Source organism: Equus asinus, chromosome 27, assembly GCF_041296235.1.
Source record: "Equus asinus isolate D_3611 breed Donkey chromosome 27, EquAss-T2T_v2, whole genome shotgun sequence".
Taxonomy (NCBI): domain Eukaryota; kingdom Metazoa; phylum Chordata; class Mammalia; order Perissodactyla; family Equidae; genus Equus; species Equus asinus.
The window spans coordinates 31999599-32014617 of NC_091816.1; the positions used below are offsets into that span (position 1 = coordinate 31999599).

The following is a 15019-nucleotide window of genomic DNA, read 5'->3' on the forward strand; positions in this document are numbered from 1 at the left end:
AGCTAAAGTCGTGTGACATTCAGGAAAGGAAAGTGAGACCTTATGACACTAGGATAGAAAATGAACTTGTCGGAAGTTATGAAGCATTGAAAAGTCTGTTTAAAAGGGGTGTTGACAGCATACTCTTGAAAGAAGTTGCTACATTTTTACGGTAAGATGGTTAGGTTCTATTAAAGGGAATTATTTGTCTACAGGAGTGAAATATTGAGAATCTCTAAACAATCACAGTGTTTCTTCATAGAAGTAAAACATCAAAATCTCTTTGTTAGTTGAAGTTTTATCTTTTAGAGTACTTAATATACACTTCTGTTGATCTTCAACCTCTCAATCTCTCTTTTCTTATTTTCATCTCTTTCCAATTACCTGCCATACAGTTACAATTTTTACGTATTACACCAAATTATTACCTCTCGCCCCGTTCCAATTTTCTCTCCTTTCTCTATCGACATTTCTTCCCCTCCCTGATATTTTCTGGATTTCTTCTATATTTTGCCTTTCCATTTTCTTGGTACTGTCTGTGTGTCTATTTCCTTATGTTTTTATAATTATGTCTTCATCTTTGCAACTTTTTTGTTAATCTTTTGGTCTTTCTGTGACAAATTAAAAAAGAATTTTTGTTAAATAAATGGACTTTCTCACTTTTAAAGAGATTGTTTAGATCTGAAAATGAGTCAAAAAGAGGTAGTATCCATGTAAGTTTGAAATCAATATTTATTTATTTTTCTTGACAAGGGATAATAGAAGTTGGTAATAAAGCTGAAGTGTTTAACATGTATATTCTAATGTTTTTAGATGCAAAGAACTTTCCTTTTGATGCTTTTCCTAGTTTCATTTCAATTTAGGCTTAAACGGTGGTTGGTAGTCTGAATAGACAACTGGGGTTGGAACTGGCATGAGAATCCACCATGGTCTACAGCATTTCCACCTTCTTCGGCAGTTACCAAGCAGGTCTTCCATCCTTTTGCAGATGTCTCTTCTGCAAATGCCAGACACATTGAGACAATGGTTCTCAGAAGAAGCCAAACCACCTCTTACTGCAGAAGAAGAGAGTCCATGGGATAATTAGTCCATGAGTAGAATGTAAAATTATAAGCACTCTTAAGTGTGAGAACAGAGAGTTCTGGTATGAGCATTTCTATGTGGAGAAAAGAAGCCGGACAAAAGATCTATTTAATTTTTTCATCATGTTCACTGTCTTTCCTTTATACCCAAAAACCCAAGTGTTAACAAACCCCTCCTTCCTTTTCTTATAAGTTCTTGGAATGGCTAATTTAAGCTTCAACAAGAATGCTGGCGCGTCTGGCTCTGTTTTCTGAGTGGTTAAAATTCTTCACACTCTGCTTCAGTGGCCCAAGTTCACAGGTTCGAATTCTGGGTGTGGACCTACTCCACTCATCTGCCATGCTGTGGAGGCATCCCACATACAAAGTAGACGAAGATTGGCACAGATGTTAGCTCAGGGCTAATCTTACTCAAGTGAAAAGAAGAGGAAGATTTGCAGTGGATGTTAGCTCAGGGCAAAATCTTCCTCAAAAAAAAAAAAAAGAAATTTGCTAAATGTCGAAGCAAGGCAATGGACAAAATATATGTTTTAAATACACCCATTTCTTCAGTATTTTATTCGTTTGTATGGATCTTTAACAAATATTTACTGATTGTTTTCTATTCAGCATGCAGTTTTCTTTGTACCAATAATATAACAGTGAAAATGGTAGAAATATTTCTTATTCTCACAGGACATATATTCAGGAAACAAAATCTGACTATGCAAAAATAGATTGATAATATAATTTGAGAAAGTGGTAATTGTTTAGAAAAAATAATATGATGATAGACCAGATATAGTCTGGAGGATGGAATTGATAAAATGGACAGAAAAGACTTTCTGAGGATGCAGCATTTTAACTGAGATCTGAATGATGAGAATGAAAAACACAAAGAAATATCCATGTGATAGCATTATAGGCACGCAGAATATAGGAGCAAGGTCCCTTGCTTAGTCTACTTGAAGGGCAGAAAGACTTGTGTAGATGGAGTATATTGGAAAGAAAACAAGTTTGCTAAGAAATGAGGTGCGATAAAACAGGATAAGATCATGTACAGCTTGTAGGCCATGGTAAACTTACAGGTTCACATATCTGATGCTGCCTCCCTTCAGCTCCCTTAAGAATGCATATGGTCATTCTTCTTTTAAAATATTAGGTGCTTTACCTAATTCACTGCCTTCTTTTCTTCTATTCATTTAGATAAGGGTAAGTGTGCAGCTTTCAGGAAAAAAGATAATGTGGATACTCAGTTGTGGTACTAGCCTATCTTAAACTAATATAAATCTTTCAATTTCTTTTTTTTTTTAAAGACTTTATTTTTTCCTTTTTTCTCCCCAAAGCCCCCCGGTACATAGTTGTATATTCTTCGTTGTGGATCCTTCTAGTTGTGGCATGTGGGACGCTGCCTCAGCGTGGTTTGATGAGCAATGCCATGTCTGCACCCAGGATTCGAACCAACGAAACACTGGGCCGCCTGCAGCAGAGCGCGCGAACTTAACCACTCGGCCACAGGGCCAGCCCCTAAATCTTTCATGTTTTGGTCAACTCAGAAAGAAGCAGAAGTTATTTTGTTTCTCCAAATTTAGATAAGATCTACCTAACTCAATGGACAAAGATATTTTAGTCATAGAGTATATCAGTCAGAAGAAAAAGTAAATTTGTGGACATTCTAAATGATCTTTTCAATTGTATTTAAGAAGAAAAGGGTGTTAGAAGCTGAAAATTTGTCATTGTGTCCAGATCATTATTTCTCCCATTATTTTCTGTGCACCTCAGTGGCCTCAGCCAACCAGTCACCAAATCCCCTCAGACCCAAAGCTGCCACATACCCCTGTTTTGGCATCCCAGACGCCTGGATCCAGGATGTCAGAAATAAATGAAATAGAGGAAAGAAAAACAATAGAAATCGTCAACAATGCTAAGTTTTTTTTTAAAGATATAAACAAAATTAGCAAACTTTTAGCTATACTTACCAAAAAAAGGAAATGAATTCAAATAAATAAAATTACAAATGAAAGAGGAGACATTACAATTGATACTATAAAAAGACAAAAGATCATAAGAGACTACTGTGAACAATTATAAGCCAACAATTTGGAAAACTAGAAGAAATGGGTAAATTCCTAGAAATATACAATGTATTAAGTCTGAGTCATGAAGAAACAGAAATCCAAACAAGGAGTGAGAGTATAATGATAAAGAATGAGATGGAATCAGTAATTAAAAACCTCCCAACCAAGAAAATCAAAGTACTAAATGTCTTCACCAGTGAATTCTATGAAACATTGAAAGAAGAATTAATGCTAATTCTTCTCTGCTCTTCTGAAAAATTGAAGGGTAGGGAACATTCCTAAACTCATTTGAAGAGGCCAGCATTACCCTGATAACAAAGCCAGATAAGAACTCTGAGAAAAGAAAACTACAGGCCAACATCCCTGATGAAGGTAAATGCAAAAATTCTCAACACGTACTAGCAAGCTGAATTTAACAGCACATTAATAGGATCATACACCGTGATTAAGAGGGACTTTTCCCTGGGATGCAAGGATGGTTCAACATACCCAAATCAGTAAATGTGACACATAAAATTAATAGAAGGAAAGATAGAAATAATATGATTATCTCAATAGATGCAGAAAAAGCATTTGACAAAATTCAACCTGGTTTCATGTAAAACACTCAATAAACTGGGTATAAAAGGGATATATCTGAATGTAATAAAGGCAATATATGACAAACCCACAACTAACATTATATTCTATAGTGAAAGGTTGAAAAATTTCCCTCTAGATCAGAAAAAAGGCAAGAGTTTCTACTGTCACTACTTCCATTCAATATAGTACTGGACGTCCTAGCTAGAGCTATTAGCAGGAAAAGAAAGAAAAGGTGTTCAGATCAGAAAGGAAGAAGTAAAATTGTCTCTATTTAAAAATGACATGATTTATATATAGAAAATCCTAACAGCTCCACCAAAAAACTGTAGGTTATAATCACCAAATTCAGTGAAGTTGTAGGATACACAATTGACATGTAAAAATCGGTAGCATTTCTATACACTAATGCCGAATCAACTGAAAAGAAATAAAGAAAGCAATCCTACTTGCAATAGCATAAAAAACAATAAAATACTTAGGAATAAATTTAACCAAGGCAGTGCAAGATCTGTCTATATATACATATATATGTGTGTGTATATATATAAAGTCATGTCATTTTTAAACAGAGACAATTTTACTTCTTCCTTTCTGATTTGAACACCTTTCATTTCTTTTCTTCCTAATTGCTCTAGCTGGGACCTCCAGTACTATATCGAATAGAAGTAGTGAAACTAGAAACCCTGAAAACTATATAACATTGATGAAAAAAATTGAAGACACTAATAAATGGAAAGATATCCATGTTCATGGATAGGGAAAATTAATATTGTTAAAATGTCCATACAACCAGTGCCATCTATAGATTCAATGTAATTCTTATCAAAATTTCAATGACATTTTCACAGAAATATTTTTAAAAATCCTAAAATTCATATGGTACCCAAAAGACCCAAAATAGCCAAAGCAATCTTGAGAAAGAAGAACAAAGCTAGAGACATAACACTTCCTGATATCAAACTATATTACAGAATGATAGTAATCAAAACAGTTTGGTGATACCATAAAAACAGACGCATAGACCAATGGACCTGAATTGAGAGCTGAGAAAGAAACCCACAAATATATGATTGACTAATATTTGACAAGGGAGCCAAGAATACTCAGTAGAGAAAGGATAGTCTCTTCAATAAATAGTTCTGGGAAAACTGGATATCCACATGCAAAAGAATGAAACTGGAACGCTATCTTACACCACTCACAAAAATTAACTTGAAATAGATTAAAGATTTCAGTGTAAGACCTGACACTGTAAAAGTCCTAGAAGAAAACATAGGAAAAAATGTCCTTGACATCAGTCTTGGCAATGATTTTTTGGGTCTAATACCAAAAGCACAACCCACAAAAGCAAAAAATAAATAAGTAGGTCTGCATCAAACTAAAAAACTGCTTCACAGCAAAAAACACCAAAAAATCCTGAAAAATAAAACCCCCCAAAACACAACAAAATGAAAAGGCAACCTACAGAATGGGAGCACGTATTTGCAAACCATATATCTGATAAGGGATTAATATCCAAAATATATAAGGAACCCATACAACTCAATAGCAAAAAAACAAATAATTCAATTAAAATATGGGCAAAGGACTTGAATAGACTTTTTTCCAAACAAAGATGATAAATATCTCGAATACTCAGGGAAATGTAAATCAAAATCACAATGAGATATCACCTCACACCTGTTAGAATGGTTATCATCAAAAAGACAAGAGATAACTAGTCTTGGCAAGGATTTGGAGAAAAGGGAACCCTTGTGAACTGTTGGTGGAATGTAAATTGGTACAGTCACTATGGAAAACAGTATAGAGATTCCTGGAAAAATAAAAAGAAATTTTTTTTCTTAAGATCAGAGAAACAAGAGCATATTTGTATGCTAATGGTAATAATCCAGTAGAAAGAAAATTGATGATATAGTGAAGAGGGAAGAACTGATGTAGAGAAACTCCTAAGTACACAAAAGGAGGTGGAACATAGTTCACAAATGTGTAATATCCTTTTATTTTCTCTGAATCTCTGGAACACTGATTGGGCTGTCAACCTACTTGTTCCCGAGATGGTTGTTTTAAGTATGCTCTCATTTTTTCTTGATGAATGTCACCAGATTATTATAAAGTTTATTAGTCTTTATAAAACCAACTTTTTGTTTTCTTGATACTTTTTATATTCTTTTCTCTTTCATTTGTTTCTCTGAATTCTAGTTTACCTTCATCCCACAAGTTTTGATAGTTGGCTTATTTTAGTATAATTCATTTTCTAATTTTCATTTTGACATTTCTTTTGACACGTGCCTAATGTAGAAGTATATTTCTTAGTTTCCACATATTTATATTTTTGTTAATGATTTTACCTTAAGTGAATTAGATTTAAAGGAAATTTTTCCAATTTTGCAAAATTTCATTTTTTCCAGTGTTACCGAGATATATTAGACAAATTACACTGCATAAGTTTAAAGTGTACAACATGTTGATTTGATACACTGAATAATTTTAATCATTTGAAATTTTGATACCTGCTTTATGGTGGAGTGTTTGGCTATTTTTATAAGTGCTTTGGCTGCACTTAAAAATGTGTATTTTGATAGTTGGATGTAGTGCTTTATGTTTGTTAGTCAATTTTTGGTTGTTGGTGGTGTTCTAAGTTGTTGATCATGTTGGTCAAATCTTTTACGTATTTACTGATATTTGACTGCTTGTTCTATTAATTAGTGAGAGGAGTATGTTAAAATACCTCACTATGATGTTGTGGATTTTCAATTTCTCTTTGAGTTTTGACATTTTATGCTTTACATATTATGAGACTCTATTATTTGGTGCATATAAGCTTAAATTTATTACATTTTCTTGTTTAGGTGAATCTTTAAACAGTACAAAACAGCCTTCTTTGTTTATAGGAAAGAATTCAACTTAAAGGTTCTTGTTTGCTAGTTAATACATGGATGAAATAGCTTTTTGAATCTGTTTTAGTTTTCTAGGGCTGCATTAAAAAGTACCATATACTTGTGGCTCACACAACAAAAATTTATTTTCACAGAATTCTGGAGGCTAGAAGTCTGAGCTCAAGGTGTCAAGAGCGTTGCTTCTTTCTGAGACACCTTGACAGAAGGATCAGTTTGAGACATATCTCCTTGGCTTGTAAATGGCCATCTTCTACTTGTGTCTTCACATTTTGTTCCTTCTGTATGTGTCTGAATCCACATTTCCTCCTCTTATGAGAAGATCAGTCATATTGGATTAGGTTCCACCCTAATGGCCTCATTTTAACTTAATGACTTCTGTAAATACCCAGTCTCCAAATATGGTCACATTCGGAGGTAATGAGGCTTAAGATTTAAGATATAATTATTTAAAGCGCACAATTCAGCCATTAATACCATTCTTTTACTTCTAATGTTTTTGAATGCTTACATTTTAGGTGCATTTTTTTTGTACCATATAGTTGCACCTATTTGTTTTATTTTTAAAATAAGTGCCGACCACCTTTGATTTGGGCTAAAAAATTAACTTATTTGTGTTTTAATATAGTTACTAATATATTTGAGTTTAATTCTTCCATCTTAATTTGTTTTCTATTTGCCTGGTCTCTGCTTTTTATCTCTCTCATTTTCTCTTTTCTTTTGGATTATTTTTAATCATCTCATTTTTTCTTTGTAGTGGGAAATTAAACATTTTCTTCTTATTCTTTTAGTAGCTCTCATAGAATTAAAACACATATTCGTAATATATCAAAGTCTAAAATTAATAAAAACCTTTACCTTCACATAATACAATGAATTAGAAATTTGTAATCACAATTTAACTTTTCCCAATTATTTGCTTTTGTTGTCAAGTATTCTAATTCTTGATTTTTAATTAATTTTTACTTTTAATCCATACCACAGTCAAACACTGTTGGTGGGTTTCTAAATTGGTTCATCCAAGTTTGAAGAGTTTACTTTCATCTAGGAAAGCTGAGGATTCATATTGTATGATCCAATTCCATCCGTAAGATGGCACTCCGGGGAAACCAAGACATATGTGCAAGAATTTTTATAGCAAGATTGTAATAGCTAGCAACCAGAAAAAAATGAAGTTTCCATCAATAATACAATAGTTGTGTGTTGTTGCTATTGTATCAACTGCAAATTAGAATAGTCAAATGCTTTTCATTTCTAGTCTTTATACTTAAATCATTTCCTTGTCTTATTGGATTGTCATTCTATTTTATAATAATTCAGTATTTCATTGTATATCGATAGTCCATTATTTGTTTAAGTATTTTAATTGATGGATGTCAGTTAGGTGATTTTCAGTGTTTTGTTCTTACACATAATGTTGTGAAGATTAACATTATGTACATGTCACTTAGCATATACATAAGCATATGATAAGCATATACATATAGCTGTATGATATGTTCTCATTGGAATGTATTGCTGCATCTAAGAATTTAAAATTTTGTTGTCTGATCATCTTTCATGATTTAAAAAAAGGTTTGTTTAGATCCAGTACTGTTAACTTTTCCATTTCTTCTGTTTTTGAATGATATGAGTTTTTCCTGGGCCAAAAGCTCTGTGTAGGATATGTGCCAGGAATTATTTTTAGTGAGCAATATCTTATGTTAATTATTTTAACTCTTACTTATATTCAAACCAATAGAAGTAAGCAAATGTATGGCTATTCATAATATAATGTCTCTCTTTCCCTTACAGATTTACCTACAGACTATGTATTGCATATATAGCTTGTTTAAACCATTCTTGATTCTGTTCTAATTATCTACTTGTCAGGTCCACTACTGGCCCAGGGATGTTCCCACTATATGGTCCATGAGTTCTGTTCCTGTGTTGCAAAGGCGTGGTTTTGAGTTGGTACTTAGGGTGTGCCCCTTACCTTCTAGAAATCTTGTTTTCTGGAACCTCCTAAATTGTGGAGACATGTAGCTCTTTTTTCTTCACATTCCTGCTATATCCTAGTTTATTTGAAGATGTAATTTTCAATTGTTATGTATTATATAAAGTGAGAACACTCATGTTGATTTTGGGTGGAAAGAAGGCGGAAATGCTGAAAGTCGTCTTATTAGCTCTTTTCATTGGAATGTTTGTACTATAGTCTTTCAGGCACCTCCAAAAGGCCTTATATTTATTCTTAGAAGAATATACTATCTTCAGTTTTCAGATTGTCTTCAACTTCTTCTGAAGTTTTACAAACATATCTCTTTAAAGGACTGGAAATGAAAAGATGAGTCACAGTTCTTGTTATCCTCACAGGAAAGGGTACACATTCTTTTTTAAAAGAGCTATCTGCCCTCTCTTTCTTGCTACCAATTATTTATTGAGCATATACGTTTGACCAGACACTAAGTAGCTCATTCCTGATTGAACACCGGAGCAGAAGTGGAAGTCATTGCCCGCCAGCATGAACCACATTTTCTTCCAGATAAGAGTCTTTTTTCCCACCATGAAATTTGACCCTCAAAATAATGGTTTTTGGATTACTTATAAGGACTCCAGAGCAGCTGGCAAAGGTAAGGAAGGAGACTGTCCTACTATTACACACAGAGGACTGGTGATTGTGGGGAGTGAAAATGGTAAAAGCAGTAAGTTTCCATGGAGCTCCCCATTCTCCTCCCCACCCTGGTTTTGGTAACCACCATTCTACTCAATGTTTCTATGAGTTTAACTTTTTTAGGTTCCACATATAAGTGAGATCATGCAGCATTTATCTATGTCTGGCTTATTTCACGAAACATAATATCCTCCAGGGTCATCCACGTTATTGCAAATACATACGTATATCAAATCATAATGTTGTACACCTTTAATATGTACAATTTTTATTTGTCAATCATACTTCAGTAAAGCTGGAAAAACATGTAAAAAAATCCCCTTATGACCTTATTTTAGTTACAACTTTTCCACATCTTTGGGTGGCATGTGATTTCTTGAGTCTTGCTGCTATTAGTTGACTTGGTTTGATATTAAACCGTTCAATGTTTTCCTTAATTCTCCGACAGAATCTTAGGAATTTTCCTCCATTCATTCAATATGCATGGTATTTTTCATGGTGCTGTCACTGGTCTTCTCTTCTTTTTTTCTTCTCCATTTCCCTCTTCTTCTGTCATCTCCTTACTTCCATTTTCTCATCTCGTCTATTTTGTTTTCTCTTTTCGTGCTAGTTGCTTCCCTAGGCATTCTCATTTACTCCTGAAGATTTATACACTTATTATAGAATGATGATATGACTCTTACAGCAATTTCTCATCTGAATATCAGGCCTATATTTTTAATGTTACACATTTCCACCTGAAAGATGCATAGTTTCCTAAAACTCAAGATGTTGAAAGCGGACCTAATTTTGTTCCTCTCTGAATCTCAAAAACAAAGAAACGTAAAAACAAACATTCTCCTTACTGTATTTCCTTTCTTGGTTAATGTTAATGCCCTTTTACTTTATTCAGGAACTCAAGAATTATCATTCCGATGCATTCATTTATTCATTAAATATAATCAATTATAGCTCTTACATATTCCTTTCATGTGTCACCTTCTCTTCACCCAGTTGTTGGCTAGTTGTACTATCTCAAAGGTAAATTCCAATGATCATTTCCTTTCAGGCTGCCTCTTCCTGTTAATCTTTTTCATTGTCTAAAGACATATTTCTAAATCCAAAACAGCTTGTCCACTCCATTGTTAGAACCGTCCGCTGCATTTAACCTCCTCTTTGTCTCTTCCCATAAAACTTTCAGATCTTTGTGAGTAGTAATATGGCTTACTTACATTTTAATCCTAAAATTCAGAAAAGTGTCTGGAAGATAGTGTATATTGGATATAAGATGGCTGACTAATAACTTCAGTGAAAACTAAATAAATAGGTATTTTTCAAAGGAGTGTATGGGGTTGAGAAGTTATGGGCAAAACTACAAAATAACAACCTCTTCCACAGAGGACCCAGAAGGAGAGATCAAAGTGAAAGATGAAGATATAGAAGCAAAGAAAAGGAACAGATGAACCACAAATGGCTAGCACCACTAGAGGAGAAAGAGTAGCACCTGGGATCCTCAAGTCTTGAATGCCCTCTCTCATCAGGAAGTGTGTAGACTGAAGAACCCCTATGGAGTTCTGGCTGTTGTTAATGGCTGCTTCCATCATGAGGAAGTGAATCCACACTACTTGATTCAGTCTATTCTTAGCGTTGTCAATAAATTTAGCAGAGGGTATAAAATATAGCAGCATATGAATAACATAAAAGGTTAACACTGGAAGCACCTAATGAAAATAGGAAATTTTTCTCTATTTTAGACAGTCTTAGTTACCATACTATCTCATATGAAATTTAGAACAGTGCCTGGCAGATAGTATATTCTAAACAAATCCTCCTTTAATGAAAAAAAGAAAATGTTTCCAAGCACAAACATAAAGATTATTTTGTCTAATACATGTGTTCTTAATATGCTTGGTCCCACTGATATCAGCTAGTTTTGAATGACCTGCAAACTATTTAAACTCTTTCTACATAGTTGACTATCACCCTCTGCAACCATGACATATTGTTTCCAACACGTGTTTGAATACTTAAGTTATAGAATGTGCAATAAATCTCTGGACCCAAGTCATCTCATCTGAAAATGGTGAGTGAACCTGATATTTTAATGGCAATTTTTGTGCTAAAGATTTATGATCAGAGAGTATCATCTTTTGTGTTATTGTCTCCATTTCCCAGCCCAATCATTTTCTTTCTACATAACTTGTGCATTAGTACTCCAAAGTGTGTATTCCTCCTAATTGCCTCATTTTACAGGACTAGGTTTATGCCTTGGTACTTATTCTGTGTGACTGTTATTTAGCATAAGAATCCCTTCCTAGAACGTGGGCCAGCACTTGATCTTCTCAGTAACCCCTCCCTAGGGATTGTAATCTTCTTTATGAAACCCACTTCTGGGTCTGCACCATTTATATAGACTGACTCTGTGGCCATTTTGGCTGGGACAGTGCTGGTTTATACCTGTTGTTCTGATACAGTTAAAATAGTGCTCCTTTTACTTTCCCAAAGTGTCTAGTTTGGACAAAAAAGTATACGCTTACCTTACTTTTACAATTATGGACATGTCTCTCCCATAATGAAAGTTGTGCTCAGTATACTGATTTCTTAATCCCTTTAGGAGCCAAATACCTATATGACAGAATTCCCCAAGACATGCTCTTAGCACTAGGTCCTGTTGATAAGGTTCTGTCCATCTCTCTCCCTGACCTAGTGGGTAGATATAATGATAAATGTGGCTGTAATCCAATTCTTTCAGATCTACCTGCCTACAAAAAAATGGCCATGCCTCACCAAGGCATCCAAAGATATAAAGTACAAAGCAGAATGTGACCTCATCAGGTAGTTTGGCTAATGGCAAAAGAATGGTCTCTTTCTTATTTCACCGCTTTATAATCCTAGTGAAGCTGTTGATATTAGGTTTATGAATCCATAAGATTGATTCCAGGGTCCTGTCTGACCTGCCAGATAGCCATCTAAACTGCAGACCCTATAATCATCCACCACCTTACCTGGAGATAAGAGAGTCAAAAAGAGGAGAACAGAAAGAAGCACATGGAGTTTCATGGCTGAACGGCTAGTGAAGAGAAGAGGCATCAACATGGTTGGAGCCTGGAGCATCTGAGCATGGCAGGTCCATGGCTTTTTATGATGCTCCCTGGCCCAGTGGTTTGTTCTTGGTTAGTAGAGCCTAACAAAAAGAGAATAACTCAGTCTCCAACAGGAAATCTCCAGGGACAAAAGTACACAACGTGGTGGTAATTCAATGGATGAGAAAGCAGAACTTAATGCTATCAATTTCCCACAGATTCAGGATGTCCTCATTGTCAGTTGTGCTTTTTACTACTTTCCATATGCACTTGTATGTATGACCAAACTTTATGCACCTATTGTGTGTCAAGCCGTGTAGTAAAAACTAAGGGTACATCAAATAGATTGCAGTCAGATAATGGGAGATGAATTGTTAAGCGGGTGCATGCAATAATATATGTAAAGGACGCAATAACTCAACACTCAAAAGAGATGTTGGTTATTTCAGTAGTTATTGCTACCAAGGGCTAGGAGTGGGGAGGGGATAATGAGAATGTCAGGAAAGGCTTCATAAAAAAGATGATATAGAACATGCTTCAAAAGATTTTGGAATTTTATTTTTAAAGCGATACTGTTATGTTGAAAGCATATTTCAGCCTCTTTTTAGATTTTGCAAACTTTTAAATAGATTTTTATTTTTATAAATGTTTGTATTTAGTTTAAATCTGGCATTATAGAAAATGTAGAAAACACAGAAATGTCAAAAAATTTAAATTACTTGAAATTCAGTCATAGCTAAAGATTTTGGAAAACTTTTCTTAGTATAAGTATCCTTTGCTATCTTGGCAGAATGGTCACTATAGTAACTGTACTTTGTTTTAACCTAAATTGTACCATCTGGATAAAAATCAGCTTTATTGATTCTTAGCTTCTATGATGGTCCCCAATGATCGCTGCCTCCTTGTGTTCATGCCCTTATGTGATTTGCTTCCCTTGAGAGTAGGCTGGACTAATGAATGGAATACAGTAGATTTGATGGGATGTCACTTCCTAGATGAGGTTACAGAAAAACCATTTTTTCCACCTGGAGCACCCTCTCTCACCCTCTTGCTGGCTTACTCAGTTGCTCTGAGTAAAGCCAGCTGCCATGTTCTGAGCTGCCTTATAGAAAGATCCACAAGGCAAGGGATTGGTGACTAGCAATCAGCCAATGAAGACTTGAAGCCTGTGAACAACTGCATGAGTGAGTTTAGAAGCAGATTCCTCCCATCCATCCACTGCCTAGCCTTCAGATGAACCTCCAGTCTGGGCCAAAAACTTGACTGCAACCTCATAAGAGCTCTTGGGCCAAAGGCACTCAGCTAAACCTCATCATGTAAATTGTTTAGATAGTAAATATTTATTGCTTCAAGCTGCTAACTTTTGGTAATATGTCATATAGCAATAGATAGCTAATAATGCAAATATGCATCTGTTCTTTAGCAAAAATGATTTAACAGGGAATGAGTTCAAGTGGGAGGATTATGAAAGCGTCACACTTGTAGTTCAGGTCTTTTCCAGCTATGTGTTAAAGAGTGAATGTATAAAAATATTTAAAATAACCATGCAAATGACCCTGTCTACCTTGCACTTGGATACAATTACATCTCTGAGTCTGTGTGTGTGTATGTGCGAGAGAGAGAGAGAGAGGAAGAGAATGAGAGAGAGAGAGAAAATAAAGTAATAACGTGAAACAATCATTGGATCAAGAGTATTTCCTGTGACAAACACTTGATGTTTCTTTTTCAGCTTTATGCTCATGGTCGGAAGAATACTCCATGATACAGCTGTAAAAGACAGTTCAGATCCAGCCCCCCTCCCCAAGTTGTTGCTGTTCATAATAAAGCTAGTGAAGAAGTGAGCAGAAGCAATTCCAGTGTTCAATTACAAACCCCATCTCACGTCATCAGGACCTATATAATCACAATGGAAGCAAGCAAATAAACATCCATTTAGAGTTTTTGCATATTCATTTTTTCCGTTTCCTTGCTTCATCCAAAACTTTGGATAATGGTTTCTGGCTATCTGATTCTGAGACATGAGGGCCAGAAAGAGAAGACTGACCACCACTTCTTTGCATTTGAACAAAGATGAATCTCATGCTTTTTCTGACTCACTCACAACTTTGCCATTTCACTTTTGCTCAAGTCCCCCCTCTCCCAACCCAACTGCGACTGCTGTCTCATCTCCCTCTTTCCACCATCAAACCTCACTCAGGCACCCATACCATTGGCCATTTAAAAATATCCCCCATTTATTTTTAATTTTATTTTGTTAAATGTTATTTTCACTTATTCAGTATCTTTACCATACTACTTTATTCTCTCTCTACACTCCAGCATGTATTGATTGCAGTGTAGTAGGAAACATAATCCCTATAAGATTTTCTCTTGTGCTGTTACAGATATGTACCTACTAATATGTTATATGTTAAATCATTAGGAAATTGACATTTTGAGTGCTTGATACTATACTAAAATCCTGGTGGATTTAGATATCTAAAAGGATATTAGTGATATTTGGTGAAATTTGTCAGGGTTATTTGAATAATCTGGTAACTCGATATTTTCTCGATGTGTAAAAATAGAATATAGGCTCCAGTTATCTAAAAAGATACTTTCCATCATATTTTAAAAAACACATTAGATTCTGACAATGAAGAACTTGTGTATTTTCCTATGTGTTATTAAGTCTCACTTTTTCACTTAATATTTTTCTGGCAAAATTTTCCCT

At 34.7% G+C, this 15019-nt stretch overlaps 1 protein-coding gene across 1 annotated transcript; it reads right to left on the reverse strand.

Annotated features, from left to right (window-relative positions):
• Positions 1–828: 828 nt before the first annotated feature.
• On the reverse strand, positions 829–14047 carry LOC123281372 (beta-defensin 109). Its single transcript, XM_070499963.1, has 3 exons — positions 13975–14047; positions 12178–12228; positions 829–1034 (listed from the first exon to the last, which is right to left on the reverse strand). The coding sequence occupies exons 1-3, from the start codon at positions 14045–14047 to the stop codon at positions 829–831; spliced, it is 330 nt and encodes a 109-aa protein (XP_070356064.1).
• Positions 14048–15019: the final 972 nt, after the last annotated feature.